General features: G+C 44.9%; 1 protein-coding gene across 1 annotated transcript in view; it reads right to left on the reverse strand.

The window, feature by feature from the left end:
- LOC129702119 (polycomb group RING finger protein 3) overlaps positions 1 to 27166 on the reverse strand; it is a 138028-nt gene that overhangs the window by 49841 nt on the left and 61021 nt on the right. Inside the window, exons 4-5 of the mRNA XM_055643700.1 lie at positions 25581 to 25677; positions 4345 to 4400 (exon numbers count right to left, since the gene is read on the reverse strand). Of these exons, the coding sequence (XP_055499675.1) occupies positions 4345 to 4400; positions 25581 to 25677 (153 nt within the window). The remainder of the gene's footprint in view (positions 1 to 4344; positions 4401 to 25580; positions 25678 to 27166) is intronic.

Genomic DNA, 27166 nt, shown 5'->3' on the forward strand with positions numbered 1-27166 from the left:
GAATTGGTTGAGTCAACAAATTTGGCTAATTGAGCTGCAAGGAAGGCAAGGTGCAACAGAGTGGCCCGTTGGGAGTAGGTGTGTTGGGAGAGAGGCTTTTTGACGCAAGAGGCTTCTGTGAGAAGGTAAAAGTACATTCTTGTGTTTCTTGTGTGTGATTGTTGTGGGGTTTTTTCCTCATGGTTGTAGTGCAGTAGTGGTGGCATGTAGAATGGTCCAATGTTCCTCCTGCAATATTGGGGGTATAGGTTGCATTAGGAAACTAGAGCTGCAGTTAGATGACCTTGGGATCAAACATCTGGTTGAATGCGCTTCATAGATGGGAGTAAGTGAGGAGGTCAAGCCCAACGTCAGGAAGAGAGCAAGTGGGTGACAAGTTCACAAGTTAAAGGAGTAGAATTAGGCCATTCGGCCCATTGAGTCTCCTCTGTCAATCAATCATGGCTGATCTCTGCCTCCTAATCCCATTTTCCTGCCTTCTCCCCATAACCATACCCCTTGACACTCGAACCACAAGAAATGGGAGAAGGCAGAGAGTGCAGGTGACCTCTGCGGCTAATCCCCTTAAACGGGTATACCCTACTGTACACTGTTGTGGGGGGGGGGGGGGGGGGGGGGGGGGTGAGTTGCCAGAGGTGAGTAGCAGTCGCAGTCAAGTCTGTGGCACTAGCATGGCTCTCAGAGTGGGGAAGGATAATATCAGGCAGATAGTCAGATGGAAAATTCAAGTACTGGAGGGCATAGCTCAAGGTGAGAGGAGCAAAATTTAAAGATATGTAGAGCAAGTTTTTTATACAGAGGGTGGTGAGTGCCTGGATTGCACAGCTGGGGGTGGTGGTGGAGGCAGATACAATAGTGGTGTTAAAGAGCCTTTAAGTTAGGTACATGGAAATGCAGGGGATGGAGGGATATGGATCACGTGCAGGCAGAAGTGATGATGGCATCATGTTCAGTGTAGTCTTTGTGGGCTGAAGGGTCTGTTCCCGTGCTGTGCTGTACTGTTCTACCAACTCTGATTCAAGCAGAACAGCCCTCTGAGTAGGTCTTAGCATCATGTTGGGCACAGACATTGTGGGCTGAAGGACCTGTTCCTGTGCTGTACTGCTCTGAGTTCCAGGAGGTAGGTGACCATCTAAAGCAGTCGGTCACATAGGTCTGAGCTGAGGAGGAATTCCTTCACCAGAGTGGAGAAGCTGAGGAATTCTTGACCACAGAAAGCAGCTGGAAGCAAATCATGAAATCTGTAAATATGTACAAAAGGGAGTGAGTTAAATTGTGGCAATTGTGTCCAGGTGCAGTTGCTTATAGGTTGCATTAGGAAATAAAGGGGAGGTCATTTAAGCCTGAGGTGAGAAAAAACGTTTTCACCCAGAGAGTTGTGAATTTATGGAATTCCCTGTCACAGAGGGCAGTGGAGGCCAAGTCACTGGATGGAGTTAAGAGAGAGTTAGATAGAGCTCTAGGGGCTAGTGGAGTCAACCTGGCGACAACCTATGACAGCACCTACTTCAGGAGAGGTCAAATCCACTGTCGCCGAAAATGTTTCAACATGTTGAAAATTTAGCGGCGACCAGAAAGACGCTACGACTTTTTGTGTGACTGAGGAGACGACTCCCGGCGACCACTGGCGAACATGTGGTGACAAACTAGTCGCCTGTAGTTGCCTAAAAAGTCGACTAAGTGGGACAGGCCCATAACCCCACATTCCTACAAGCTGCCTTCAGATTCCATGTCTCATCTGCACTCTAGTGACAATTTAGTGTCCAATTAAGCAGCTGACCCATATATTTTCTGGGATGTGGTGGAATCTGGAGCACCCTGAGGTCACAAGGGTGAACATGTAAACTCCACACAGACAGCAGCACGGGTCAGGACTGAACTTGATCGGTGGAGCTATGAGCAAAACACAAAGTGCTGGAGGAACTCAACAGGTCAAGCAGCATCTGTGGTATGCATGGAGACATTTTGGGTCAGGACACTTCAGATAAGGCAAGGAGAAATTAAATGTAAAGCTGGAGGGAGGGGTATGGGTAGTACGGGACCGGGAGAGTGAAACTAGGGAGGATAAAAGGGAAATCGGGGAGCTGAGGATTTGAGATGGGCATATGGTGGAGGGGAAAAGAGTAGGCAGGGTGGCTGGGAGGGGTGGTAAGAGAAATGTATGTGCACTGGGGTGGGAGAAGCACAAGAAAGGGAAGGGGATATTACTATAAATTGGGGGATTCAATGTTCGTTCCATTAGGTCTTAAGCTAACCAAGTGGAATATGTTTGCATGTGGCCTCACTCTGACCATGGTGTAGGCCTTAGACAGAAAAGTCAGTGTGGGAATAGGAATGGTTAGCAACCGGGAGATCCAACACGTCAAAGGAGGAAATATCGGAGAATGATGTGTTGGATGTGGAGGCAGGTGGGCGTAACGTAAGGACCAGGGGAATTCTATCCTTGCCTGTCCAGGGAGAGCAGTGAGAGCAGAATTGCAAAACACAGAGGAGACACAGGAGAGGGGTCATATACAACAGCAGGAGAGAATCCATCATTACTAAAGAAAGAGGACACCCCTGGTGTCCTGGATTGGGAAGCCTCATCTTGGGAGCAGATGCTGCGGAGATGGAGAAATTAGTCATAGAATGATACAGTGTGGAAACAGGCCCTTCTGCCCAACTCGCCCACACCAGCCAACAATGTCCCAGCTACACTAGTCCCACTTGCCAGCGCTTGGTCCATATACCTCCAAACCTGTCCTATCCATGTACCTGTCTAACTGTTTCTTAAACGATGGGATAGTTCCAGCCTCAACTACCTCCTCTGGCAGCTTGTTCCATACACTCACCACATTGTGTGGAAAGTTGCCCCTTGGATTCCTATTAAATATTTTCCCCTTCACCTTGAACCTATGTCCTCTGGCCCTCGATTCCCCTACTCTGGGCAAGAGACTCTGTGCATCTACCCGATCTATTCCTCTCATGATTGTGTATACCTCTATAAGATCTCCCCTCATCCTCCTACGCTCCATGGAATAGAGATCCAGCCTACTCAGCCTCTCCCTACAGTTCACACAATTGAAAGTAAAGGTTGCAGGAGGCAGAGTGGGAGGTGGTGTAGTCGTGTGAGTTTGCAATGGTCGTCAGTCGATACTCTGTCCTGTTTTGGAGATAGAGATTGAAAACAGGTGTCAGACCTATTCCCAAGTCCACGATTTCCCTTTCACCCCCTATCTGTCCCCTCCCTCCTGTCCCTTACTGCCCCTATCCCTCCCTCCGGCTTTACATTTCACTCCTCCGTATCTCACACCTATTTGTCTCCTTTTCACCTCCAGCCTTTGTTACTTACTCCACCCATCTACCAATCAGCCCCTCACCTGTATGTACCTATCACTTGCCAGGTTTTATCCTATCCCACCTCTCTTCCAGCTTTCTCCCCCCTACTCCATCAGTCTGAAGAAAGGTCCCGACCCGAACCGTCGCCTCTCCATTCTGCCTCCTCAATGCACCAAGCACAGGGAGGATGCACCTGCTTCCACATCTGGAGAGGGTGCAGGTAGGGGTTGTTGCTGGGGACAGATGTTGGGAGAGATGTGTAAAATGAGGAGTGAAGAGAACTAGAAGGAGTGGTGTGGAACTGGGGGGGTTAGAGAAGTGGGAGAGAGACAAGAAGGAGGAACAAAGGTGAGCACATGATTCTGAGAATCAATCCTAACCGCGCCTTCTGCCCCTCCCCGCCCCACACTTCCCAATTCTCCCCGACCCTGCCCGCCTTGACCCCCCTAATCACCGACCTCGACCCTCTTTCCTGCCCCCACCATTGCCCGACCTGCCCCCCGACCCCATCACTGCCCCAAGCCCACACCGCGACCCCCTTTCCCACCCCAACACCCCCTGACCCCTGTCCGCACCGTCCGACCAACCACCTTCTTTCCATCTTGACTCCCCCCCCCGACCCCTATCATCAGCCGACCACCCCTCCATCCCCTGCCCGCTCCGAGTGTCCTGACCCCTGCCCGCTCCGACCCCATCACCACTCTACCCACTCCCCTCACCCTGACTCCCCAACCACCCCACCACAGCCCCGCCCTGACCCCCCAACCTCCACCCAACCAACCCCCCCACCCTGACCCCCCAACCTCCACCCAACCAACTCCCCCACCCTGACCCTTCAACCACCCCACCAAAACCCCCCACCCTGACCTCCCAACCACAATCCCCCACCTAACTCTCCCTACCGCCCTGACTCCCTCGTCCCCCCCACCCCCCCCCCCCCCCCCCCCCCAATCCCATTTATGTCATTTTTTCCTTGCAAAATAGGTAAAACCTCATCTGTGAGAAAATTCAAAAGTTATCACTTACCTTCTTGGAGCCCAGGCACCAGTTTGTAGACAATATCTTGCATTGTACGGTCGTGCCTATGAAATCCATGAAAAAGTATCATATAATTATTGTTGTCACATAAAGTACTAACATTTTCAAACTAAACTCCAAGCAACAAGGTGATGTTAGAGGTTGACAATTACAAAAAATCATTGATGTCCTAGACAGAGAAAGTTAAGGGGGGAATGTAAAAAATCAAGGAACTGCAGATACCGGTTTACAAAAAAAGGCACAAAGTACTGGAGTAACTCAGTACCTTACTGTAACCCTGCTACAAACCTACAGACTCCTGCAGTTATCTGGACTACACCTCATTCCATGCCATCTCTTGCAAAGACACTTGCATGGGGAGGTACTATCCCCTCCTCCCAATTTCTCCATTTCTTCCGCATCAGCTGCCAAGATGACATTTCCATTCAAGGACATCCAAGATGTCCTCTTGCTTTAGTAAACACGGTTTCTCCCCCCCTCTGCTGTCATAGATAGATCCCTCACCTGCACCTCCTCTCTGCCCCGTAGTTCTGTTCTTGTTTCCCCTGCCCCCAGAAAGAACAAAGTTCTGGATAGACACATAATGCTGGAGTAACTCAGCGGATCAGACAGCATCTCTGTAGAAAAGGAATAGATGACGTATCGGGTTGAGACCCTTCTTCAGATAGAATTCCCCTGGTCCTCACCTTTCACCTAACCAGCCTCCACATCATCCTCTGACATTTCCATCACCTCTAACGTGATCAACCAGTCACATATTCCCATCTCCACCTCTTTCCACCTTCCACAGAGACTGTTCCCTCTGCAACTCCTTGGTTCAAGTCAAGTCAAGTCAAGTCAAGTTTATTTGTCACATACACATACGAGATGTGCAGTGAAATGAAAGTGGCAATGCTCGCGGACTTTTGTGCAAAAGACAAACAACAAAACAACCAAACAATTTATAAACACAATCATAACACACATATTCTTTTACATAATAAATTATGGAAGGAAAAATAATGGAAGGAAAAACGTTCTGTAGAGTTAGTCCCTGGTGAGATAGGCGTTTACAGTCCGAATTGCCTCTGGGAAGAAACTCCTTCTCAACCTCTCCGTTCTCACCGCATGGCAACGGAGGCGTTTATCCCTTCACTTATCCCTTCCCACCCAAACCATCTCCATCACAGGTACTTTGCCCTGCAACCGCTTACCTCCTCCCTGGGACCCCAGCAGTCCTTCCAGGTGAACAGAGGTTCACGTACACCTCTGTTCACCTGGAAGGACACCATAATTCAATATAATTATGGAGAGGGACAAAACTGGACCTAGGGTTGAGATTTTTGATTGGAGAAAGGCTAACTTTGAGGAGATGCGAAAGGATTTAAAAGGAGTAAATTGGGACAGTTTGTTTTATGGGAAAGATGTGGAAGAGAAATGGAGTACATTTAAAGGTGAAATTTAAAATTATTTATTAAATAATTATTAAAAATGTGTCTATCCAGAGTACAGAATCTTTATGTCCCTGTTCGGTTGAAAGGAAATCGTAAAAATTGTAAAGAGCCATGGTTTTCAAGGGAAATTGGACACTCGGTTCGGAAAAAGAGGGAGATCTACAATAATTATAGGCAGCATGGAGTAAATGAGGTGCTTGAGGAGTATAAAGAATGTAAAAAGAATCTTAAGAAAGAAATTAGAAAAGCTAAAAGAAGATATGAGGTTGCTTTGGCAAGTAAGGTAAAAGTAAATCCGAAGGGTTTCTACCGCTATATTAATAGCAAAAGGATAACGAGGGATAAAATTGGTCCATTAGAGAGTCAGAGTGGACAACTATCTGCAGAGCCAAAAGAGATGGGGGAGATATTGAACAGTTTCTTTTCTTCGGTATTCACCAAGGAGAAAGATATTGAATTATGTGAGGTAAGGGAAACAAGTAGAGTAGCTATGGAAACTATGAGGATCAAAGAAGAGGAAGTACTGACACTTTTGAAAAATATAAAAGTGGATAAGTCTCCAGGTCCGGACAGGATATTCCCTAGGACATTGAGGGAAGTTAGTGTAGAAATAGCAGGGGCTATGGCAGAAATATTTCAAATGTCATTAGAAACGGGAATAGTGCCGGAGGATTGGCGTACTGCGCATGTTGTTCCATTGTTTAAAAAGGGGTCTAAGAGTAAACCTAGCAATTATAAACAGGGTCTGATTAGGAACAGTCAACATGGATTTGTGCCTGGAAGGTCTTGTTTAACTAATCTTCTTGAATTTTTTGAAGATGTTACTCGGGAAATTGATGAGGGTAACGCAGTGGATGTTGTGTATATGGACTTCAGTAAGGCCTTTGACAAGGTTCCTCATTGAAGGTTGGTTAAGAAGGTTCAATGGTTGGGTATTAATGGTGGAGTAGCAAGATGGATTCAACAGTGGCTGAATGGGAGATGCCAGAGAGTAATGGTGGATGGTTGTTTGTCAGGTTGGAGGCCAGTGACGAGTGGGGTGCCACAGGGATCTGTGTTGGGTCCACAGTTGTTTGTCATGTACATCAATGATCTGGATGATGGTGTGGTAAATTGGATTAGTAAGTATGCAGATGATACTAAGATAGGTGGGGTTGCGGGTAATGAAGTAGAGTTTCAAAGTCTACAGAGAGATTTATGCCAGTTGGAAGAGTGGGCTGAAAGATGGCAGATGGAGTTTAATGCTGATAAGTGTGAGGTGCTACATCTTGGCAAGACAAATCAAAATAGGACGTACATGGTAAATGGTAGGGAATTGAAGAATGTAGGTGAACAGAGGGATCTGGGAATAACTGTGCACAGTTCCCTGAAAGTGGAATCTCATGTAGATAGGGTGGTAAAGAAAGCTTTTGGTGTGCTGGCCTTTATAAATCAGAGCATTGAGTATAGAAGTTGGGATGTAATGTTAAAATTGTACAAGGCATTGGTGAGGCCAATTCTGGAGTATGGTGTACAATTTTGGTCACCTAATTATAGGAAGGATGTCAACAAAATAGAGAGAGTACAGAGGAGATTTACTAGAATGTTACCTGGGTTTCAGCAACTAAGTTACAGAGAAAGGTTGAACAAGTTAGGGCTTTATTCTTTGGAGCGCAGAAGGTTAAGGGGGGACTTGATAGAGGTTTTTAAAATGATGAGAGGGATAGACAGAGTTGACGTGGAAAAGCTTTTCCCACTGAGTAGGGAAGATTCAAACAAGGGGGCATGACATGAGAATTAAGGGACTGAAGTTTAGGGGTAACATGAGGGGGAACTTCTTTACTCAGAGAGTGGTAGCTGTGTGGAATGAGCTTCCAGTGAAGGTGGTGGAGGCAGGTTCGTTTTTATCATTTAAAAATAAATATTATAGTTATATGGATGGGAAGGGAATGGAGGGTTATGGTCTGAGCGCAGGTATATGGGACATGGGGAGATTATATGTTTGGCACGGACTAGAAGGGTCGAGATGGCCTGTTTCCGTGCTGTAATTGTTATATGGTTATATGGTACACCTCCTCTAACCTCGTCTACTGCATTCGGTTTTCCGGATGAGGCCTCCTTTACATGGGCGAGACCATGCATGGACTCGCCGACTATTTCACTGAAAACGCACTCAGTCTAACAAGGCCTGCTGGATCCCCCGGTTGCTAACCTTTTTATCTCCACTTCTTATTCCAACACTGACCATTTTTTGCTGTGCCTCCTCCATTGCCAGAGTAGTGAGACCATACACCAACTGGAGGAACAGCACCTCATACCCGCAGGGGTAGCTTACAACCCAATTGTATGAAAACTGAATTCTCCAATTTTAGACAACTACAAATCCCACTCTCCTTTCTTTCCTCACAAAGCTCCTCCCATACCCTATGCCCCACCTGGACTGGCACCTATTCCTTCCCCCTCCATCTATATTCCTTCCTCAAGCTTCACAATGCGCAACACCAATCCTTTTGCTCACACCTTCTCTGGCCTTTGTCCCTTTGTCTAACCATCTGCCTATCAAATGCTCCCACTCTCACCTGTACCAACCTATTACCTGCCTGGCTTAATCCTACCCTTTCTTTCTTCCAGCTTTCTTCCCTCTCCCTATAATCAGTCTGAAAAAGGGCCCCAACTTGAAACATCAAGAAAGAAGGGAGAGAGAAAGCAGGGAATTATAGATCAGTTAGCATCGGTGGTGGGGAAGATGCTGGAGTTGATTATTAAAGAGGGGGAGCAATATCCTGGCGGAGAAATTTGCAAAGGCTACTGGGGAGACTTTAAACTAGAATGGTTGGGGCGAGGGACTCAAATAGAGAAAGCTAGTAGACAGAATGGGAGGCAGGAAGCAGAAAAGGGAAGCACTCGGGCACAAGAGGAGAAAGAAAAAAAGGAAATAAACAGAGAATAAGAGACGGGGGGTTTCTTAAATGTGCATATTTTAATGCTAGGAGCATTGTAAGAAAGGTGGATGAGCTTAGAGTCTGGATAGACACCTGGAAGTATGATGTTGTGGCGATCAGTGAAACATGGTTGCAGGAGGGCTGTGATTGGAAACTAAATATTCCCGGATTTCGTTGCTTCAGGTGTGATAGAATTGGAGGGGCAAGAGGTGGAGGTGTTGCATTACTAGTCAGGGAAGATATTACAGCAGTGCTTTGGCAGGATAGATTGGAGGGCTCATCTAGGGAGGCTATTTGGGTGGAACTGAGAAGTGGGAAAGGGGTAGCAACACTTATAGGGGTGTATCAAATGGGTATCGAGAATTGGAAGAGCAAATATGTAAGGAGATAGCAAAAATTAGTAGTAAGCACAAAGTAGTGATTGTGGGAGATTTCAACTTTCCACACATAGACTGGGAAACACATTCGGTAAATGGGCTGGATGGTTTGGAGTTTGTAAAATGTGTGCAGGATAGTTTTTTGCAACAATACATAGAGGTACCTACTAGAGGAGGGGCAGTGTTGGACCTCCTGTTAGGAAATGAGACGGGACAGGTGGCGGAGGTATGCGTTGGGGAGCACTTCGGGTCCAGTGATCACTAGTAGAGTAGCTATGGATATTATGAGTTTCAAAGTAAAAGAAATGCTGACACTTTTGAAAAAATATAAAAGTGGATAAGTCTCCAGGTCCTGACAGGATATTCCCTAGGACATTGAGGGAAGTTAGTGTAGAAATACCCGGGGCTATGATAGAAATATTTCAAATGTCATTAGAAACGGGAATAGTCCCCGAGGAATGGCCTACTGCGCATGTTGTTCCATTGTTTAAAAAGGGTTCTAACAGTAAACCTAGCATTTATAGGCCTGTTAGTTTGACTTCAGTGGTGGGCAAATTAATGGAAAAGATACTCAGAGATAATATATATAAGCATCTGGATAAACAGGAACAGTCAGCATGGATTTGTGCCTGGAAGGTCATGTTTGACTAATCTTCTTGAATTTTTTGAAGAGGTTACTAGGGAAATTGACGAGGGTAAAGGAGTGGATGTTGTCTATATGGACTTTAGTAAGGCCTTTGACAAGGTTTCTCATGGAACGTTGGTTAAGAAAGTTCAACTGTTGGGTATAAATGCAGGAGTTGCAAGATGGATTCAACAGTGGCTGAATGGGAGAAGCCAGAGGATAATGTTGGATGGTTGTTTGTCGGGTTGGAGGCAGGTGACTAGTGGGGTGCCTCAGGGATCTGTGTTGGGTCCTTTGTTGTTTGTCATGTACATCAATGATCTGGATGAAGGTGTGGTAAATTGGATTAGTAAGTATGCAGATGATACCAAGATAGGGGGTGTTGTGGATAATGAAGAGGATTTCCAAAGTCTACAGAGTGATTTAGGCCATTTGGAAGAATGGGCTGAAAGATGGCAGATGGAGTTTAATGCTGATAAGTGTGAGGTGCTACATCTTGGCAGGACAAATCAAAATAGGACGTACATGGTAAATGGTAGGGAATTGAAGAATACAGTTGAACAGAGGGATCTGGGAATAACCGTGCATAGTTCCTTGAAGGTGGAATCTCATATAGATAGGGTGGTAAAGAAAGCTTTTCGTATTCTAGCCTTTATAAATCAGAGCATTGAGTATAGAAGCTGGGATGTAATGTTAAAATTGTACAAGGCATTGGTGACACCAAATCTGGAGTATGGTGTACAATTTTGGTCGGCCAATTATAGGAAGGATGTCAACAAAATAGAGAGAGTACAGAGGAGATTTACTAGAATGTTGCCTGGGTTTCAACAACTAAGTTACAGAGAAAGGTTGAATAAGTTAGGTCGTTATTCTCTGGAGCGCAGACGGTTAAGGGGGGACTTGATAAGAGGTCTTTAAAATGATGAGAGGGATAGACAGAGTTGATGTGGATCAGCTTTTCCCTTTGAGAATAGGGAAGATTCAAACAAGAGGACATGACTTCAAAATTAAGGAACAGAAGTTTAGGGGTAACATGAGGGGGAACTTCTTTACTCAGAGAGTGGTAGCGGTGTGGAATGAGCTTCCAGTGGAAGTGGTGGAGGCAGGTTCGTTGGTATTATTTAAAAATAAATTGGATAGGCATATGGATGAGAAGGGAATGGAGGGTTATGGTATGAATGCAGGCAGGTGGGACTAAGGGAAAAAAGTTGTTCGGCACGGACTTGTAGGGCCGAGATGGCCTGTTTCCGTGCTGTAATTGTTATATGGTTATACGGTTAAAGATGTAATAGCGGCGCATTTGGATAGCAGTAACAGGATCGGTCCGAGTCAGCATGGATTTACGAAGGGGAAATCATGCCTGACAAATCTTCCGGAATATTTTGAGGATGTAACAAGTAAAATTGACAAGGGAGAGCCAGTGGATGTAGTGTACCTGGACTACACAGGAGTTTAGTGGGCAAAATTAGAGCATATGATATTGGGGGTAGGGTATTGACATGGATAGAAAATTGGTTGGCAGACAGGAAACAAAGAGTAGGGATTAACAGGTCCCTTTCAGAATGGCAGGCAGTGACTCGTGGGGTGCTGCAAGGCTCGGTGCTGCGACCGCAGCTATTTACAATATACATTAATGATTTAGATGAAGGATTAAAAGTAACATTAGCAAATTTGCAGATGACACAAAGCTCGGTGGCAGTGTGAACTGTGAAGAGGATGCTATGAGAATGCAGGGTGACTTGGGTAGGTTGCGTGAGTGGGCAGATGCAGTATAATGTGGATAAATGTGAGGTTATGAACTTTGAAGGCAGATTATTATCTGAATGGTGTCAGGTTAGGAAAAAGGGAAGTACAACGAGACCTGGATGTTCTTGTTCATCAGTCATTGAAAGTAAGCATACAGGTACAACAGGCAGTGAAGAAAGCTAATGACATGTTGGTCTTCATAACGAGAGGAGTTGAGTATAGGAGCAAAGAGGGCACACGGCCTTGGTGAGACCACACCTGGAATACTGTGTGCAGTTTTAGTCTCCTAATTTGAGGAAGGACATTCTTGCTATTGAGGGAGTGCAGTGTAGGTTCACTAGGTTAATTCCCAGATGGCGGGACCTCTGTACTACATCTGGGAGATTGTTTGTGTTTTCCTTAGTGGACAGAACCAAAGTACCTGTTCAACTCTTCTGCCATTTCCTTGTTCCCCATAATAATTGCACCTGTTTCTGCTTTCAAGGGACCCACATTTGTCTTTACTAATCTTTTTCTCTTAACATATCTAAAGAAGCTTTTACTATCCGCCTTTATATTCTTGGTCAGCTTACTCTAGTGCTTCATCTTTTCACCCCGTATTGCCCTTTTTGTTACCTTCTGTTTGAAAGTTTCCTAATCCTCTGGCTTCCCACTATTCTTTGCTATGTTATACACATTTTCTTTTAGTTTTATTCCATCCCTAACTACTCTTGACAGTTGCCTCTTACTCCCTTAGAATCTTTCTTCCTCTATGGGATAAATGATCCTGCATCTTCTGGATTATGCCCAGAAATTCCTGCCATTGCTGTTCCACCATCAGTCCTGCTAGGGTCCTTTTCCAATCGACCATGGCCAGCTCCTCTCTCATGCCTTCATAGTCTCCCTTATTCAACTGCAACACTTACAATACTGATTTAATCTTCTCCCTCTCAAATTGCAGATTAAAACTTATCATATTATGATCACTACCTCCTAGCGGTTCATTTACCTTGAGTTCCCTTGGTTCATTAGACAACACTAAATCCAGAATTGCCTTCTCTCTGGTAGGTTCCAGTACAAGCTGCTCTATGTAGACTTGAGAACATTGGTGGTAGACCCAGGGGGGATATCTAGAGGATTGTTTTTATGCTGCGATGGAAACAGATACAATGGTGACTAAAATATTAAAGGTGACAAAACTGTACAGCTACAGATAAAGAGCAAGACGGGCAACTGCTTCAACGAGGCATCCGCAGTCCACGTTGTACTGTTAATTGTAGTAAATAAGAATGAAAGAACAAAAGGTGATATCGTACTCAGTGAAGATGGTTATCAAAAATTACAATAGGATCTGTTGGGTAAGTAGGCTGAGTTAATGGAGTTTAATGCAGATAAGTATGAGGTAGAACCTTCACATTGAATGGCAGGGCCTTGGGGAGTGTTGCATAGCAAAGGGATCTTGGAGTGCAGGTAAATGGTTCAATGACAGTGATGTCACAGGTAGATAGGGTGGTCAAGACATTTGGTATATTGGCCTTCAACAGTCAGGGTATTAAGTATTGAAGTTGCAACATTATGTTATAGTTGTACAAGATGTTGGTAAGGTTGTGTGCAGTTTTGGTCATTCTGCAATAGGAAGGCTATCATTAAACTGGAGAGAGTGCAGAGAAGATCTACGAGTTGAAGATTTAAGATGTTGCCAGGACACAAGAACATCAGCTATAGGGAGAGATTAGGTCTATAGGCATGGAGTCATAGAGTGATACAGCATGGAAACATGTGCCCACACTGGCCAACATGTCCCAGCTACACTAGTCCCACCTGCCAGCATTTAGTCCATATCCCTCCAAACCTGTCCTATCCATGTACCTGTCTAACCACTTCTTAAATATTGGGATAGTCCCAGCCTCAACTACCTCCTCTGGCAGCTTGTTCCATACACCCACCACCCTTTGTGTGAAAAACATACCCCTCAGATTCCTATTCAATCTTTTCCCCTGCACCTTATAACCATATAACAATTACAGCACGGAAACAGGCCATCTCGGCCCTTCTAGTCCGTGCCGAACACTTACTCTCACCTAGTCCCATCTACCTGCACTCAGACCATAACCCTCCATTCCTTTCCCGTCCATATAGCTATCCCAATTTATTTTTAAATGATAAAATCGAACCTGCCTCCACCACTTCTACTGGAAGCTCATTCCACACAGCTACCACTCTTTAAGTAAAGAAGTTCCTCCTCATGTTACCCCTAAACTTTTGTCCCTTAATTCTCAAATCATGTCCTCTTGTTTGAATCTTCCCTACTCTCAATGGAAAAAGCTTATCCACGTCAACTCTGTCTATCCCTCTCATAACTCTAAAGACCTCTATCAAGTCCCCCCTTAACCTTCTGCGCTCCAAAGAATAAAGACCTAACTTTGTTCAACCTTTCTCTGTAACTTAGGTGCTGAAACCTTGAACCTATATCCTCTGGTTCTCGATTCACCTATTCTGGGCAAGACTGTGCAAATACCCGATCTATTCCTCTCATGATCTTATACACCTCTATAAGATCACCCCTCACCCTCCTGTGCTCCAAGGAATAGAGACCCAGCCTATTCAACCTTTCCCTGTAGCTCAGACCATCTAGTCCTGGCAACATCCACAAAAATCGTTTCAGTACCCCTTGCATCTTTTCTATAACACGGTGCCCAGAACTGAACACAATACTCTAAGTATGGCCTCACCAACTTCTATACCAATACTCTGGCTGATGAAGGCCAATGTGGCAAAAGCGTTTTTGACCACCTTATCCACCTGCGACCCCACCTGCACTCCAGGATCATTCTCCCCAGAGGCCTAGAATTCACTGTGTAGGTCTTGCCCATGTTAGACTTCCCAAAATGCAACACCTCACATTTCTCTGTACTAAATTCCATCAACCATTCCTCAGCCCACCTGGCCAATCGATCAAGATCCTTTTGCAAATGTTCACAACCATCTTCACTATCTGTAAAACCGCCCACTTTTGTATCACCAGCAAACTTGCTAATCTTGCCCTGTATGTTCTCATCCAAATCATTGATATAGGTGATTTAGTATTACAGCACAGAAACAGCTCACAATGTGTTGATTACGTTTATCCATTTATTGTATTACTGATTATTATATATTTATCTGTGTGTTATTGTTTTTATGTGCCCGTTAAAATGCTGCAGGTATTTTTCTGGTAATGTTACATCCCAACTTTAACCACAATGTTAAAATTGTACAAGGCATTGGTGAGGCCAATTCTGGAGTATGGTGTACAATTTTGGTTGCCTAATTATAGGAAGGATGTCAACAAAATAGAGAGAGTACAGAGGAGATTTACTAGAATGTTGCCTGGGTTTCAGCAACTAAGTTACAGAGAAAGGTTGAACAAGTTAGGGCTTTATTCTTTGGAGCGCAGATGGTTAAGGGGGGACGATAGAGGTTTTTAAAATGATGAGAGGAATAGACAGAGTTGACGTGGAAAAGCTTTTCCCACTGAGAGTAGGGAAGATTCAAACAAGGGGACATGACTTGAGAATTAAGGGACTGAAGTTTAGGGGTAACATGAGGGGGAACTTCTTTACTCAGAGAGTGGTAGCTGTGTGGAATGAGCTTCCAGTGAAGGTGGTGGAGGCAGGTTCGTTTTTATCATTTAAAAATAAATTGGATAGTTATATGGATGGGAAGGGAATGGAGGGTTATGGTCTGAGCGCAGGTATATGGGACTAGGGGAGAATATGTGTTCGGCACGGACTAGAAGAGTCGAGATGGCCTGTTTCCGTGCTGTAATTGTTATATGGTTATATGGTATGAATTTCATTGTTCCGGTACTTTTGACAATCAAACACTCTGCACTCTTGGCATGTGAAGAAAGTGTTAGAGATGAAGATTGAAAACTTTAGACTTTAGAGATACAGCGTGGAAACAGGCCCTTCGGCCCACCGAGTCCATATCGACCAGTGATCACTCCATACACTAGCATCTCACATTTCTCTGTATTAAATTCCATCAACCATTCCTCAGCCCACTTGGCTAATTGATCAAGATCCTACTGCAATTTTTCACAACCCTCTTTACTATCTGCAAAACCACCCAGTTTTGGGAAGGCTAAGATTTTGAGCAGGGCTAGTTCCTTGGAACACAGGAGGATCAGGGGTGATCTTATTTTGGTGGATAAAATCATCAGGGGGATCGGGTAAACAGTCTCTTACCGGTGGTGTGCAACCAAGAACCAGAGGACATAGGTTCAAGGTGAGGGGAGAAATATTTAATAGGAAACTGATTTTTACACAAAGTGTGGTAGGTATGTGGAGTGTGGTAGGTATGTCAGAGGTAGTTGAGGCAGGTACTATCAAAATGTTTAAAAAATCATTTAGACAGATACATGGATAGGAAAGGTTTAGAGGGATATGGGCCAAACGTAGGCAGATGGGACTAGTGTCGATGGGGCATGGTCGCCGGTGTGGGCAAGTTAGGCCGAAGGGCCTGTTGTGACTGTATGACTATGACCCGATGATTGCATGACCAAAAGTAACAGTTTAATTTTTTTGCCAAAGATTCAATGATTAATGAGACTATGATCCATATATTGCTGTGATATGCTAGTGTGATTGCAGTCTGAAGCTCTACTTTCAGTCATTTAATCTTGCTGTAGTTACGGAATGTAAAGTTTTAAGTACTGGCATTTTGAGTAACTTGGGTGTGTGGCACAGTGGCGCAGCTAGTGGTGCTGCTGCCTCACAGCTCCAGCAAACCGGCTTCAATCCTGTGATTCCTGTGTGGATTTGCACATTCTACTGTGACCTTGGAGGTTTCTTCTGAGTGCTCTGGTTTCCAAGCACATCCTGAAGTTCGGCGGTCGGTAGGTTAATGGGATGGTGTAAGTCAGTAGGTTAACAGGTGTGAGTCGGTAGTTTAACAGGATGGTTAGTGTAAGTTCCACTAGTTTGTAAATTAATACTAGAATTTGGGATGGGTGCGAGGGGAGGGGAGCTGATTGGAATGTGTGGAGAATAAGGTGGTTTGGGTTGAATATGTGTAAAAAATGAAAGCTGGATGAGGTGGGTGGTAGGGCCTGTTCCATGCCATCACTGCCTCGTTCCAGGGGATGGTCACCACAAATGTTCTCAATATCTTCACAGAACAGTACAGGAACACCCTGTTACAGTGCATCCATGCAGTGCACAATAACATGGAGAATTTCTAAAATAAAAACAGCAAATGCTGAAAACACTCAGCATGTCAGGCAGCATCTGTGGAAAGACAACGGCTAACAGAGCCGATGCTTGACCTGAAATATTACTGCTGTTTCGTTCCACCCAGAAGCTGCTGACTTGGTCACTGGTCCCAGCATTCCCTGCTTTTATTTCAGGTTTCCAGCATCTGCAATCTTTTTTAAACTTTAATTTATTTTGAGCTTTAGCATCTGAATATCCACCTCCAGGAAATAAATGCTCTGTCAGTCCACAAAGTGACCAATATTGTCCTCATTTGTATGGACATTGGGGAAGTTAAAGTTACCCACAATGGTAACCCTGTTGCTTTTACGACTTTCGATAATCCACCTACATATCTGTTCCTTGATCTCCCGTTTGCTATAGTACAATCACAACAGAGTGATTGATGCCATCTTTTTTATTTTCGAGCTCTACCTACATTGCCTCAGTGGACAAACCGTCCAGGAGTGCCGCTGTGACAGTCTCCCTGATCACTAGTGCAACTTCTCCATCCCTCTCTATCTCTCTCTAGGGCAGCATGGTGGCGCAGCGGAAGAGTTGCTGCCTTACAGCGCCAAAGACCCCGGTTCCATCCTGGCTACAGGTGCTTGTCTGTATGGAATTTGTACGTTCTCCCCTTGATCTGCGTGGGTTTTCTCCGTGATCTTCGGTTTCCTCACACACTCTAAAGATGTACAGATTTGTAGATTAATTGGCTTGGTATAATTGTATAAATGAAAAATTGCCTCTAGTGTGTGTGGGACAGTGCTAAGGTGCAGGGATCGTTGGTTGGTGTGGACTGGGTGGGCTGAATGGCCTGTTTCCGTGCTATATCACTAAACTAAACATCTGAAATATCGGAACCCAGGAATGTTGAGCTGCCAGTCCTGTCCCTCTCACAATCAGGTCTCTATGATGGCCACTGTATCGTAGTTCCAAACATTGATCCAGGCTCTAAACTTATCTGAATCATCCATGATATTCTTTGCAGTGAAATGTACACACTTCAGCCCATTAGGTTCACCATATTCCTTCACCTCTTCCTGTCTGTCCATTCTTTCAGACAAACTTGTCCTAACCTCTAACTTCCAATCATTCCTTCCATCTGCTGACCTCTGCTCTGGTTCTCACCCCCATTGCCTCTCCAGCTTAGACCTGAGTAACCGGTCCCTCCAATTACAGGAGAAAGTAACAAAACATACGATATAATGAATAAGCAGGGTGGATGTTGGGGTGGGGGGGGTGGAATTCTTTGAAGAGGCAACATATAGATAGGTAGACATTGGTGATGGTGTAATATATCTCGATTTTTAAAAAGTTTTTTGAAATGGTATAATAACAAAATTAATGAATAAGACCAGAACTTCCATAGTTTTGGAGCAAGTGATATTATGGGAGACTGGATAGAAAATTGTATGAGGTTAAAGAATGGCAGTTCAGAATAGTAGAAAATATCAAAACGAGGTGCATTGATAATCAGTGCAAAAATACGTTTTGATTGATATTGATGATTCTGACCAGCAGCAGATGTGCAGCTTCTGAATTTGGGAACTTAGTTGAATTCAGGGAGTGGCGGCAACTATTATGGAGGACCTCCACAATGAACGAGAAGAAAGCATTAATAATGCTTACAGGAGGATATGTATTGCTTGGAAAATATGTCGAAATGAAGTAAATTGATAAGTTTGGCTTGCATTCGAAATACAGTGCCACAGGTTTTGGCAAAATGCAAACCAAACTCCCGGTTTCTTTTTTTGAAGGCGTAGAATTAAAAGTAGCGAAGATACGCTAAATGTACCATACATTGGTTGGCCCATGCAAACTATGTTCGATGCTCCACAATGCATAGTATTCATAGGATATAGCAGTGGATAGGGTCAGTGAAGCATTTAAAAGGATGAACGTGCTTGCCAGGAAAAGATGCACGCATCAGGCCTCATACTAGAGGGTAACCTAATGGAGAAACAAATTCAGGGAAGGTTTTTGAGCAGCAAGCGTGTTTGCATAGGTGGAAGGGGAAAACTATTAACAATCAATGTCATGTGGTTGCAAGGTGATCATACAGAGAACATGGAAGAAACCAGAGAGGAGGATACGGAACACCCTCCTGTAGGGAGCAGTTGATCCGTTGAGTATCTTATAGGATCTTATAGAAGCTTTACGATCTTATAGAAACTTATAAAAGGGCTGGACAGGCTAGATGCAGGAAAAATGTTCCCAGTGTTGGGCAAGTCCAGAACCAGGGGCCACAGTCTTAGAATAAAGGGGAGGCCATATAGGACTGAGGTGAGAAAAAACTTTTTCACCCAGAGAGTTGTGAATTTGTGGAATTCCCTGCCACAGAAGGCAGTGGAGGCCAAATCACTGGATGGATTTAAGAGAAAGATAGAGCTCTAGGAGCCGGTGGAATCAAGGGATATGGGGAGAAGGCAGGCACGGGTTATTGATTGGGGACGATCAGCCATGATCACAATGAATATTGGCTCGAAGGGCCGAATGGCCTTCTCCTGCACCTATTTTCTATGTTTCTTGTACATGGGATCCAGGAGAGATAGTGAATGGCTAGAAAATTGGCTCCATGGAAGGAAGCAGAGGGTGATGGTGGAAGGTTGCTTCTCAGACTGGAGTCCTGGCACTAGTTGTGTGCCTCAGGGTTCAGTGCTGAGCCCATTACTGTTTGTCATCTACATCAATGATTTGGATGAGAATGTAGAAGGCATGATTAGAAAGTTTGCAGGTGATACAAAAGTAGGTGGTATTTTAGATAGTGAAGATGGTTGTGAAAAATTGCAGCAGGATCTTGATCGATTGGCCAGGTGGGCTGAGGATTGGTTGATGGAATTTAATACAGAGAAATGTAACCTGTTGCATTTTTGAAAGTCTAACATGGGCAGGACCTACAGTGAATGGTAGGCCTCTGGGGAGTGTTGGAGAGCAGAGGGATTTAGGAGTGCAGGCACATAGTTCCTTGAAAGGTGCGTCACAGGTAGATAGGATGGCCAAAAAGGCTTTCGGTACGTTGGCCTTCATCAGTCAGAGTATTGAGCATAGAAGTTGGGAGGTCTTGGGAGAAGATGTTCACCTGGAGCATTGTGTGCAGTTTTGGTCCCCTAATTTGAGGAAGGACATTCTTGCTATTGAGGGAGTGCAGCATAGGTTTACAATGTTAATTCCCGGGATGGCGGGACTGTCATATGCTGAGAGAATGGAGCAGCTGGGCTTGTACACTCTGGTTTAGAAGGATGAGAGGGTATCTTATTGAAACATATAAGATTGTTTGGCGTTTGGACACGCTAGAGGCAGGAAACATGTTCCCAATGTTGGGGGAGTCCAGAACCAGGGTCCACAGTTTAATAATAAGGGGTAAGCCATTTAAAACGGAGACGAGGAAACACTTTTTCTCACAGAGAGTTGTGGGTCTGTGGAATTCTCTGCCTCAGAGGGCAGTTGCTTCGGAACAGCTTCCTCCTTCCACAATACTCGTGCCATGTCCCAATGTTATAAGAAAGATGTTGTCAAGCTGGAAAGGGTGCAGAGAAAGCTGAAAAGGGTGCAGATGTCGTCAAGCAGGAAAGGGGGAAACTGTTTCTCAGTCACTTCCTGCTCGAGGATGCATCTATTCTCCGAGTCGCATCTTCCTCTCCCCCCCCCCCCCCCCCCCCCCCCCTCCCTTGCGGCCTACCATCTGGATTGGCACGGCCTTTTCTGACGTAGACCGACCAGAGCTTCAGCAGCTGCGCAGCACTGATTTTCAATCGCGGAACGGGCGATGCCTTACTGGGGATCGCCATGTTAAAGCTCCGGAGTGTTGGGCCTGCTGCTTTAACATCGTGGAGGTGTGGTTGCGGAGTTTCTAGCCGCGTGCGGCGCTGACATTAACATCGCGGAGTCCTGGGATCCCTTTGCCGAGGGCCGCCAGTGTTGAATCTCCGCCTAGCTTGGCCTGTAGACTTTGGGAGCCGCGGTCTCCGGTAAGAAGTGGCCGATTCGGAAACTCCAAGCCACTGAGAATGTTGTTCCGTTCCGACCTCGGAGTTCTGATCATCCCGGCGAGAGGGCCTGAACATCAGGACTGCGGAGGGCTCAAAAGGCCCCGACCACGGGTGAACAAGGAGGAAGATAACTGAACTTTATTGCCTTCCCACACAGTGGGAAACGTTGATTCCGCTGTGTGGGGATGTTCATGTTAAACTCTATCGTGTGTTGTGTTCTTTTTATTTGTATAGTAACTCAAATCTCACTGCACCAATTGGTGCATGTGACAATAAATGTAAACTTAAACTGACAAGATTTGCAAGGATGTTCCAAGATTCAAGGGCCTGAGCAATAGGGAGAGGTTGAACAGGCTAAGACTCTATTCCTTGGAGCACAAGAGGATGAGGGATGATCTTAGAGGTGTACAAAATCTTGAGATATAGATCGGGTAAACACACAGAGTAGGGGAACCAGAGGACGTAGGTTTAAGGTGGGAGGGGTGGAGATTTAATAGGAATCTGATGAGTAACGTTTTCACACAAAGGTAAGTGGGTATATGGAACGAGCTGCCTGAGGAGGTAGTTGAGGCATGTACTATCAAAATGTTTAAGAAGCATTTAGACATGTGCATGGTTAGAGGATATGGATATGGTCGGTATGGGCAAGTTGGGCTGAAGGGCCTGTTTACACGCTGTGTGACTCAGAGTTCACCACATTGTGTGACTCTATGAGGTCATCTCTGCCCAGGAAGAGAGCCCAATGATCCATGTATCTGAATCCTCTTCCTAAACCAGCCAGCTTCTTTGCCACGTATTGAACTGTACCATCTTTAGCCAGAGGAAGTAGTTGAGGCAGGCAACATTTAAAAGCTTGCCTATTTCCTCTGCAGATGCTGCCTGAACTGCTGACAACGGGCTCAACCCAACCCACCATTTACATAAAGGATGTTTGTCTCCACAGTAGTGGCGAGTAAACCTGCTTTGTGAATCTTTCTCGGCTAATCTTCACATTAATTAGGCAGGGCTGAGCAGGTGGCTGAGTGAAGCTTTCCCCCCTGGAACGCTGATGTAAGGAGCAGGTCACTGCAACTGGGCTGCACCACAATATGGCACACTATGCAAAACCTTAACTGCCATTTATATCATTAAAGACCAAAGAGTACATTTACATCTTGCTTTTCAAAACTTTTAGAAAGGACTCGTGGCCAATAAAATACTTGCAGTTATAGATTCATACAGAACAGAAACAGGCCCTTCAGCCCAACTCGCCCATGCCGACTAAGATGCCTCATCTCCACCAGTCCCACCTGCTGCATTTGGCCCATATTCCTCTGAACCTTTCCTATCCATGTACCTGTTCGCAGGTACATAAATTCTGTTTGCGGAGTAGCCAACCACCAACTGGCCCTGGGTCAGATGTGAGTGATGGATTAAATGGGGACTCCCCAGGCCTTCTTTGAATTATGCTGTGTGAGCATTAATGTCCACTTGAACACACAGGACCACAGCTTGACACACATTCCACACCAGCCTTGAGGCCAAAGCTCCCTTCATAGATGTGACATTGTGGAATGAACGTTGTCGTTGACCTCCAGCCTAGCTCATGATGCTGAATGTCGAGGGGATCAAAGCAGCACTCTCTGCTGGCCACAGGTCACACACAGCTCCTGAAATTAGACAATGAAACAGCAGCTTTCCACAAGGGGAAACAACTCATTAAACCATCATTTGGACTGAACCAGATCTTAAAAGATTTGTTCGCTTAAACCAGGGACATCCCCAGGAATTAAAAACGTAGCCCAATTATTCAATTAGAAAAGAGCCAATGATACAAAATTAATCAAGTCATAGAAGTAGACATCAGAGGGTCAGAATAAGGGTAATTAATAAATGAGAAGTATTTAAAAGCTGAAAGCGTTCACCTATGCTTTCTGACTTGGTTTTGGGAGTGAGTTAACACAGGGTTATTATATAAATCTAATTGTTTGGAAGCACCGACATTCATTCAATCTGTGGCAGCTCTGTCCATTTCGGAGTTCTGGAACATGAAGGAGGGAGTGGGTTTGCTAAGTGCAGATATTTCTGCTTGTATTAATGATATAGATTCAGACATTCACAGCAGCAATTCTATACACTGCTTTAACTGATTGATAATCCTAACCTACTGTCGACAATAGACAATAGGTGCAGGAGTAGGCCATTCGGCCCTTCGAGCCAGCACCGCCATTCAATATGATCATGGCTGATCATCCAACTCAGTATCCTGTACCTGCCTTCTCTCCATACCCGCTGATCCCTTTAGCCACAAGGGCCACATCTAACTCCCTCTTAAAGGCCAACAAGCCATTCGCTTTCTTCACTGCTTGCTGTACCCGCATGCTCACTTTCATAGACTGATTTACAAGAACCCCCAGATCCCGTTGTACTTCCCCTTTTCCCAACTTGCCGCCATTTAGATAGTAATCAGCCTTCCTGTTTTTGCTACCAAAATGGATAACCTCACATTTATCTGCATTAAACTTCATCTGCCATGTATCTGACCACTCCCACAACCTGTCCAAGTCACCCTGCATTCTCATAGCATCCTCCTCACAGTTCACACGGCCACCCAGCTTTGTGTCATCTGCAAATTTGCTAATGTTACTTTGAATCCCTTCATCCAAATCATTGATGTATATTGTAAATAGCTGCGGTCCCAGCACTGAGCCTTGCGGTACCCCACTAGTCACTGCCTGCCATTCTGAAAGGGACCCGTTAATCCCTACACTTTGTATCCTGTCTGCCAACCACTTCTCTATCCATGTCAGCACTCTACCCCCAATACCATGTGCCCTAATATTACCCACTAATCTCCTATGTGGGACCTTATCAAATACTTTCTGAAAGTCCAGGTACACTACATCCACTAGCTCTCCCTTGTCCATTTTCCTAGTTACATCTTCAAAAAAATCCAGAAGATTAGTCAAGCATGATTTCCCCTTCGAAAATCCATGCTGACTCGGACCGATCCTGTTACTGCCATCCAAATGTTCGGCTATCTCATCTTTTATAATTGACTCCAGCATCTTCCCCACCAGCGATGTCAGGCTAACTGGTCTTTTATTGTTTTCTCTCTCCCGCCTTTCTTAAAAAGTGGGATAACATTAGCTACCCTCCAATCCACAGGAACAGATCCTGACTCTATAGAACATTGGAAAATTATCACCAATGCATCCACGATTTCTAGAGCCACTTCCTTAAGTACCCTGGGATGCAGACCATCAGGCCCTGGGGATTTATCAGCCTTCAGGCCCATTAATCTATCCAACACCATTTCCTGCCTGTTGTGGATTTCGTTCAGTTCCTCGGTCACCCCAGATCCTCTGGTCACTATTATATCAGGAAGATTGTTTGTGAAGACAGATCCAAAGTACCTGTTCAACTCATCTGCCATTTCCTTGTTCCCCATAATAAATTCACCTTTTTTGGCCTGCAAGGGTCCAACTTTGATCTTAACTAATTTTTTCCTCTTCACATACCTAAAGAAGCTTTTACTATCCTGCTTTATATTCTTGGCTAGCTTATCTTCGTACCTCATCTTTTCTCCCCGTATTGTCTTTTAGTTATCTTCTGTTGTTCTTTAAACATTACCCAATCCTCTTGCTTCCCGCTCATCTTTGCTACGTTGTACTTCTTCGCTTTAATTTTTATACTGTCCCTGACGTCCCTTGTCAGCCATGGTCGTCCCTTTCTCCCCTTGGAATCTTTCTTCCTCCTTGGAATGAACTGATCCTGTATTATTCCTAGAAACACCTGCTATTTTTGTTCTACTGTCATCCCCGCTAGTGTATCTTTCCAGTCAACTTTGGCCAGCTCCTCCTTCATGGCCCGATTGTCCCCTTTATTCAACTGCAACACTGACACCTCCGATCTACTCTTCTCCCTCTCCAATTGTATTTAAACCCGACCATGTTATGGTCACTGCCTCCTAATGGCTCATTAACCTCGCGGTCCTTTATCAAATCCGGTTCATTACATAACATTAAATCCAGAATAGCCTTCTCTCTGGTAGGCTCCAATACAAGCTGTTCTAAGAATCCATCACGAAGGCACTCTACAAAGTCCCTTTCTTGGGGTCCAGTACCAACCTGATTTTCCCAGTCTACCTGCAGGTTGAAATCTCCCATAACAACCACAGCATTACTTTTAGTACATGCCAATTTTAACTTGTGATTCAACTTGTGTCCTATGTCCAGGCTACTGCTAGGGGGCCTGTAGATTTGTCCCATTAGGGTCTTTTTACCCTTACAATTCCTTAGTTCTATCCATACCGACTCCACATCTCCTGTTTCAATTTCACCCCTTGCAAAGGACTGAATTTCATTCCTCACCAACAGGGCAACCCCACCCCCTCTGCCCACCTGTCTGTCTTTTCGATAGGAGGTATACCCTTGAATATTCAGTTCCCAACCCTGGTCCTCTTGCAGCCATGTCTCAGTAATTCCCACAACAGCATACTTGCCAGTTTCTAACCGAGCCTCAAGCTCAGTTTTGCAAAAAAGTAATGATGATAAAAGAAAAAGGTCATTGTTAAATGTGGCCAATGTGAGAACGAGTACATACAATGAGGCTCAACAAGATGACTTTTTTGCATTTCTTTCATTCATTTCTTCTATATCCTTCTGCATCACCGTTTATATCTCTCCTTTCCCCTGACTCTCAGTCTGAAGAAGGGTCTCGACCCAAAACGCCACCTATTCCCTTTCTCCAGAGATGCTGTCTGACCTGCTGAGTTACTCCAGCTTTTTGTGCCTATCTTTGGTAAACCAGCATCTGCAGTTCCTTCCTACACAGTGGGTAACCCTGTTACATGTGTGCATGTGTAATACTCACCCCATGTACTACAGTGGATAACCCTGCAGGTTATGTGTGTGTGTGCGTGTGTGTAATACTCACCCTATGTACTGCAGTGGGTGACTCTGGTGAATGACGATCCTGCAGGTTGGACATGTGTTGTTCTCCTCCAGGTATTTCACAAGGCAGCTCCTACAAACTGAATGCAGATCGACAATACATCAACACATTGTCTACATTCACTTCCAGGTTCTACTTTGGCACACATAGTCGAATGCGACAGAGTTCCCGTTTTAAAAGTGTCTATTTTCTTCTCAATCAGTAATCGGGGAGATGTTTGCTAATAAACAATCCAAACCGATCAGTGCGAGATATACACACATATATGGGCAGATACGATAGTTGCATTTACAAGGCGTTTAGATAGGCATATGGCAGTGCTCAGAATTGACGATAAGGATCATGTATAGGCAGATGACATCAGTTTGACTTGGTATTATGTTCAGCACAAACATTGTTGGTAGAAGGGCCCGATCCTGTAGTGCTATGTTCTATGACGCAGGATCTTTTCATCCCAAAGTGGGAAAAACATACTAAAAGGAGAATGAGGAGACAGTGGCTGACAAAGGAAGTCAAAGACAACATAAAAGCAAATGAGAAGGCATATAATATGGCAAAGATGAGTGGGAAGCTAGAGGATTGGGAAGCTTTTAAACTAAAAGGCCTGTCCCACAGGCTATTTTTTAGGCGACTACAGGTGACTAGGCTGTCGCCACATGGTGTCGCCGGGGTGTCGCCTATATGGTCGTGAGTAGTCTCCTCAGTCGCCCAAAGAGTCATAGCGTCTTTCTGGTTGCCGCTGGATTTTCAACATGTTGAAAACTTTTTGGAGATGGTCGGCGACAGTGGGTTTGACGCCAATGAGCGTAGCTTGACTTCTCCTGACGTAGGTGCTATCGTAGTTGTCACCAGGTTAACGTAGGTTGTCGCCAGGTGACATAGGTTGTCGCCAGTGCTGACTTCGGTTTATTTGTCGTTGTTAAAGTAATGATTCTATTTCAAATTTTATGTCGAAGGGGGGTCCAGTCGCCGATTTTTCGGCAACCTGCTACGACTATGACATGCGCAGCAGTCGTCTAAAAATAGCCTGAGTGGGACAGGCCCATAAGAAAACAATGTGGGGAGAAAATATGAAATATACAGGTATGCTAGCAAATAATATAGAAAATGGTACCAAATGTTTTTCCAGATATATAAAGATAAAAAAGAGTCAAGAGTGGGCAAAGAAGCAAAGAAACATCTAAGAAGTATGTCCTGGTGTTGGAGAGGGTCCAGAGGCGGTTAATGAGAATGATCCCGCGGATGATTGGGTTAATGTATGAGGAGCGACTGATGGTGCTGGGCTTGTCCTCACTGGAGTTTAGAAGGATGAGGGGGGGAGGATCTCATTGAAACCGAACAATGAAAGGGAGTGGATGTGGAGAAGATGTTTCCACTAGTGAGAGAGTCTAGGACAAGAGGGTACAGCCTCAGAATAAAAGGACGTAACTTTATAATGGGCATAAAGAATAATTTATTTAGCCAGAGGGTGGTGAATGTGTGGAATTCGGTGCCACGGAAGGCTTTGAAGGGAAAGTCATTGCATGTTTTTAAAGTGGAGATTGATATGGTCTTGATTAGACAATAGA

The sequence above is a fragment of the Leucoraja erinacea genome, chromosome 1 (genome assembly GCF_028641065.1).
Source record: "Leucoraja erinacea ecotype New England chromosome 1, Leri_hhj_1, whole genome shotgun sequence".
Taxonomy (NCBI): Eukaryota; Metazoa; Chordata; class Chondrichthyes; order Rajiformes; family Rajidae; genus Leucoraja; species Leucoraja erinaceus.